Here is a 6,618-nt window from a genome sequence, read left to right on the forward strand (position 1 = left end):
TCATACACACACACCACACACACATCACAACACACACAACACACACACACACCACAACACATACAACACACACAACACACCATACACACACACCACACCATACACACAGACACATATAGCACACACACACCACATACCACATACACACAAAACACACACACACCACACACACCACAACACACAACACACAACACAACACACACACATATACACCACAACACATACAAATACCACACACACCACACACACACATATATCCCACAACACACACACGACACACCACACATATACACACCACACACACACACACACCCCACAACGTACACACACAGAGGCATTTAGAATTGGTAGATCCTCTCTTCTGACCAGGACTCACCTCTTGTAAAGTGAGGCTGGGTATGGGTTCGAGGCACAAGTTTCTGAGCAAACTTCTGGCATGGCCTCTACATTCTGGAATGTGAGGACTGCTTTTCACTCCCCTCACCATGATGCCCAGCCTGCACACTTTAGGTCACATTCGTGTATGTAGGTATGCACGTGACTATGTCGGTGTTCATGAGCAAGGGCTGGATCATGTATGCACTATATGCATCAATGTGTCTATGTTTATATATGTCTCTCATGATGGAAGCAGGGTTGCTATGTACACTGACCATAAAAGCAGGGTATACATGTATATGCAGATGTGTGTGTGAGTGAGCATGTGCAGTTGACTGTGTCATATTGAGATGCAGTGTGTGCTAGTGCCGTTTGGATGAACATGTGTGTGAGCAGATATGTTCATGGATGTAGATGTTCTTTGAAGAACAAGTATGAATAGACTTGGCACAGTCCCTGTCCCTGTCCTCATTTTACATAAGCTGGTGCATTGCAGTGACTCTCATGGCTTCATCGGGATTCAGCAGCCAGTATAGCCAGGGGCGGGACAGCTTCCACAGCAGCATGTCCTCCCCTGCAGCACACTGCACTCCCCCACTCTGTGCTTTGGTGTCTCTGGCATGCGCAGTCCTCACTCCCACCCCTGCAGAGCCTGCTTGCTCTGGCACCTGGGCCATCCTTTGCAGACCCATGAATGGGGGAAGGGAAGAGAGGTAAGGAAAGAAACAAAGATAGCCCCAGGCCTCATCCAGTCAGTTCCCTGAAGTGCTCCTCCATCTTGTGCTCAGAATGTCTAGAACCACACTGACTAGATGGAACAAATCACCAATGATAGTCACATGACAGCACACATGGTCCTCTGAGGATCAGTCCAGGAGGAACCAGCAGACACAGACATTTGTCCCAGGCCTCTCCGGGGGCCAGTTGGCTTGGAGTGGTCTGTTAAGGAGACCGAGAAGGACCAGAAAAGGATCGAATGAAACTGGGGCAGTGGAGGATGATGGAGGTGCAGGGGAGAGGGGAATCAGTGGTCACCTGGCTGGAGATGAGGTCCTCACACACTGACAGGGCCATCTGTATGGCGTTGGGCTTATGGGTGACAGAAGTGGCGTTGAGCTGTATCTTCCAAGAGCCGTGTCGCTTATTGGCCTGGTTTACTGCCTCGCGGAACATCTGCTCGTGCTTGCGCGTGCTCAGCACCGCGCCGATGTTGACGATCTTGGGGTCGCAGGCGGCGCGGGCGAAGGAGCAGGAGAAAAGCAGGGCGAATGTCAGCAGGTGCATGGTGCTCATGAGCCCCGAGCACAGCGGGCCTGGCTCTGGGTTGCGCGAGTGCGACGACCTCGCGATGTACGACCCGCGGGGCCGCCCGCGCGGTCAAGCGCCCGTGGGTTCTCCTGGAGTCCGGGGCGAGCGCGGCGGATGCTGTCCGAGGTGCTGAAGCGTGTTTGGCGCTGCTCGAACACCCGCGCGGAAAAGGCGGAAAGGACAGCAGCGAGGACTGCGCGACTGGTCCCGATGCTGCGGCGACTGCAGCAGCTGCGGAGTCATGAGCGGGACCTACGCGTTCTACCCCTCCCACCGCCCCCGCTTCCTGACGCCGAGTCGAGCGCGCGCCTCCTGACGCGCGCCTGCGTTGGCGTGAATGCTTGGAGCGAGCGAGTGAGGAGCGCCCACGTGGGTGTGTGCACGCGCGTTAGCATACAGAGAGTCAGGGACAGTTATCCGTGTGGTCCCAGACGTGCAATAGCTGAGCCGGGAAGGCTAGAGGGGTTTCTTATCATCACGTGTACCTGGACTCTTAAGTGTATTTCAGCAAGAGGGAATGCGTTGTGAATGCCTGAGTGTGTGCGCTCAAGTATAAGTCCTTACCCATAGTTTGTAATATTTTGGGACTTGATTCTTTCAAGGTCAAGAAGAGGCCCTATCTGGGGGAAGGATATCTGTACTCTCCTCCCTACAGGGCTCAGTATTGTAGAAGAGAGTTGGATACACTCTAGAGGCTGAGATAGGATTGCTAGAGTTCAAGGCCAGCCTGGGCTATGTAGTAAGTAACATGATCTGTCGATAAATAACACAAAACTGGGGGGGTTAGGGAGGGGAACACCACACCTTTGTTGATCTGTGACTTAGACTCCCTTCTGGAGGTTAAGAATAGGTGTGACATTGGCTCCCTTACTATAGAATGGTACCTTCTGGGAGACCTGAAGGAGACCAAGGACAGAGAGAGCTGTTTACAGCAGCTAAAGCAAAGTTAGAAATCATGTAGCACATCAGGCTCCTGCCTGACATGTCTGAATTAGGTATTTTGTATTCCCTGCTTCCTCTCTTTGACTACTTACCAGTGTGAGCTGAGTCTTGCTCCCAGCAGGCATTTCCCAGAGCTCTCCTTGGTTCTCAGTATGGCAATCCTAATTCTTTGTCCCCCTCCTGCCATATAAAGTACAGCCCTTCCCAAATTCAAAAGGAACAGCTGAAGCTCCACCCCTACCAATGACATCACTATTTCCAATAGCAACCAAGGATTTTGCAGGCTCTCCTGTAAATGCTTCCTAGGGGACAAAGGAAGTGGTCTCTGCACCTATGTGCTGGGTATTGCAGAGGAAGAATCCTGGACCCACAGGCTCACACTCCTGATTCCTCTCTCTGAAATTGTCTTCCAGAGCAGAGGACAGGCAAGCCTGTGGCACTGTGTAAGCCCCCTGTCTTTTCTCTGCTGCACACTGTCTGTTCTGGCATTAGGGAAGACAGGGAAAGAGCTCAGCCTCAGGGCCCTGATGCTCTGACAGCTTTCAGGAGGCCAGAGCTGGCACCATCAGGTTGGGGCCATCTCCAGACATCTGTGGTTTTGACAACTCAGGGCCTGGAGGCTGTATAGGGGTGGCCTGGGCTCTGTTACTCCATGATAGCGCAGGAACTACCCGTCCACCCCATGAACCGAAGACTGTTCTTACTGACATGTTAGACCTTATTGCTGAATATTCAATGATCAGTAAGCAGTTGTTCCCAGATAGGAATCTGGAATTGATCATGGTAGAGCTACTTACTTATATCAGGGAAGATTTGCAGAATTTCCCTCTCCACCTCCCAAAAGCCCATTTGCCAGCACACACACCCTCTTGAGCTGTGGGTTCTCAATCTTTTGGTCTAAACTCCTTAGAAGGGGCCCAATAATGAGGGCAGGGAGGAGGCAGAGCCTACTCGACTCATCATCTCTTTTTGACTCTGTTCCTTATTCCTCAGAGGCTTCTTTTATACTCCCATCATGGTTGGCTGCAGTCATACAAACCACCAATCTTGTTTCTGCCTGCTGCAGTAACAGGCTGACTGACAAACTGTCTTGGGTTGAGACCTCGCTGGGTCCTGGGGAGACAAAGGCTGTGAACATGACCAAAGATGCTCAGGATTGTTGTGTGGTGGGGCCCCAGGTTGGGATTGAGGCCCAGTTCTGCCCCCAGGCTACTATGGGAAATTCTGCTGTGTAAAGAACACCAACAAAGGAGGCTGTGGATGCTCACAGGTCTATGCATGCTCCTCCCCTGTTCTAGCAATTGCAGCCCAATTGTAAAGGAGTTTGCCCTCTCCAGCTCCTAGTTTTAGTCCATCAGACACAGGACTTACTGACCTCAGTTCATAGGCAAATATGGCTTTTTTGTTTTTTGCTTTGTTTTTTGGTTTAGTTTTTCAAAACAAGGTTTCTCTGTGTAGCTCTGGGTGTCCTGGAACTCACTCAGTAAACCAAGCTGGCCTCAAACTCACAGCTCTGCCTACCTCTGCCTCCCAATACTGGGATTAAAGGCATGTGCCACCACTGCCTGGTGAAATATAGATTCTTAACCAACCCAGGTTGGCACATTGGGTTTTGCCCTCATATCTCAGAAGTTGGGAAAGAACTGGTCTCTGCATCTTCTCTATAGGTGAATTAATCCTTTAGCCAGGCTCAGGGTCAGCCTGTGGATACATTTCTCACCAAGTGGAAGCCATTTTGAAAGGAGGAAACTAGAAGAGAGAGGAAATGTAGGAGCCATGACTAGATATCTACTGGCCCCATGGTCAGGTGACAGGCTTTTACCTGGTGTTCAACTGATGGGGGCTGCTTCTACTTAGACTGGAGACTGGGCCTGGCCAGCATTAGTCCTGGGTACCAAGTAAAGTGACTGGGTCAGGGTGTCTATGCTGACCCAGGGCAGCCAAGGGCCTCACGGAAAACAGCTAGTCACCAGCAGGAATTCTAAGGCGACCTACATCACGTCCTGACCGACAGTATTACCCATTTCCCCACCACCTGCCTCTACCACCACCCCTCCTCCCCGACCCTGTTCCTGTCCTCTCTGGCACTGAATATAGAGAATAAAGTCCCAGAACTTTAAGTGCTGCAGGTGTCAAGCTATTGTTACCACACACTTTGAAGTAAATGTAGAGCAAAGGATTCAGTCTTTAGATCTCATGTGAGGCTCTCTGCTACTACAGACTTGGTGGTTTGGGCTGCCTTCCTCATGTCTCATGTCAAATCATCCAGCTAGACAAGAATGTCCTATTAAGGGTTGCCTGAAACCTCTCTCCTCTCTGGTTAAGACTATCAAAGACAAGACAAAGAGATCAAGGCCACTTTCTTTCCAGCATGCTCTCAAGTGCACACATACACACACTCATACACACACACTTATACACACATATACACATACAGTATTTATGTGTGGGGTTGCACACGTGTGTGAAGTATATTGTGTATATATTTGTGTATATGGATACAAGAGTGTGTGTGTGCATATAGGTCAGAGTCAACATACTTTGTCTTCCTCAACCATTGTCCACATTATTTTTTAATTTGTTTACATACCTTTGTAAGCATGTGGAGGTGAGAGGACAACAAAAAAATTGTAAATTGATTCTATCCTTCCATTGTGCAAACCCCAGGGATAGATAGAACCTAGGCTATTGGGATTGTCTTGGCAACAAGGACTTTTACTCACTGAGCCACTGTGCTTGTTAGTCACCTTATTTTTTTGAAACAGAACCTCTCACTGAGCCTGAAGCTTACCAATTTGACAAGACCAGCTGACCAACAAGTCTCTGTATCTTCTGGACCTAGCTAGCATTCCTACTCTGAGATTACAGGCTAACATGGCCTCATTTGTTATCCAGTTCTGGAATCCAAACTGAGGTCCCATGCTTGCATATAAGCACTTGGCTGTCTGTGTTAGATCCTTAGCCTCTAGCTGTCCTTATAAGTAGGTCAGGAGCACTGATGTTTTGATTTTAGTTGCGATCTGTATAAAGGAATGTTTGTACGTTAATGGCCTGGCATTCTGGGAAAAGATCCTGATTAAGGAAAAGTTTTCCTCTTTTTTAGGGGTGAGGGTGGGGTTCTCCTGGAGCCAGGAGGGAGGGTCCACTGTTATATTGCACAGCCAGTCATTAGGTTTACTTGCTAATGGTGCTTTAGAAGAAATTGCCAGGACTCCCCAGGAAAACCAATCACACTTTGGATTATGACCAAATGCAACTCTGTGCCCCTAATGTATAAGCTCTTAAAGTCCTTCTGCTCCTCCCATAATTCCTGGGGCTTGCCATGGACTCTCTTCTCCTCTAGGGATGAAAAGATGTCTCAGTGGTTGTGCTGGAGAGTTTGTCAACTTGATACAAGCTGGAGTCATCTGAGAGGAGGAGACCTCAATTAAGAAAATGCCTGGGGCTGGGCCAGCCACAAACGTGTCACCCCCCAGTAGGTAAGCCTGCCCCTTCGGGAAAGAATGGGTGACAGAGAGACAGAGGAGCACAGAGGTGCATGCATTGTGGAAGGGAGCAGGACTGGTGCTGTGACAGAGGAACAGAGCAAGTTCCTGTCCTGTTTTTGTTCCGCCCTGACTTCCTCCAGTGATGAACAGTGATATGGAAGTGTAAGCCAAGTAAATCTTTCCTTGATGTTTTGGTCATGGTGCTTCATTTCAGCAGTAGAATCCTTAAGATGGTGCTTAAGAGCATTTGTTGCTCTTTCAGAAGGCCCTGGTTCAGCTCCCTGAACCCATGTAGTGGTTCATAACCATCTCTAACTCCAGTCCCAGAGGATTCTTAGCTCTCTTCTGGTTGACACAGGCACTGGGCATGCATGTGATGCACATAATACATGCAAGCAACACACTCAAACAAATAAAATAAATACAACATTTGAGACAGGGCTTTTCTCTTCTTCTCCTTCTCCTTCTCCTTCTCCTTCTCCTCCTCCTCCTCCTCCTCCTC

The 6,618-nt window shown here is 49.3% G+C and overlaps 1 protein-coding gene across 1 annotated transcript in view; it reads right to left on the reverse strand.

Moving 5' to 3' along the window:
* The window catches only part of Grin1 (glutamate ionotropic receptor NMDA type subunit 1), a 25,282-nt gene extending 23,611 nt beyond the window's left edge, over nucleotides 1-1,671 (reverse strand). Inside the window, exon 1 of the mRNA XM_028772830.1 lies at nucleotides 1,414-1,671. Coding sequence (XP_028628663.1) covers nucleotides 1,414-1,671 — 258 coding nt within the window. The remainder of the gene's footprint in view (nucleotides 1-1,413) is intronic.
* Between the last annotated feature and the right edge of the window lie 4,947 nt (nucleotides 1,672-6,618).

Source organism: Grammomys surdaster, unplaced genomic scaffold (assembly GCF_004785775.1).
Source record: "Grammomys surdaster isolate TR1022 unplaced genomic scaffold, NIH_TR_1.0 219, whole genome shotgun sequence".
NCBI classification, from domain to species: domain Eukaryota; kingdom Metazoa; phylum Chordata; class Mammalia; order Rodentia; family Muridae; genus Grammomys; species Grammomys surdaster.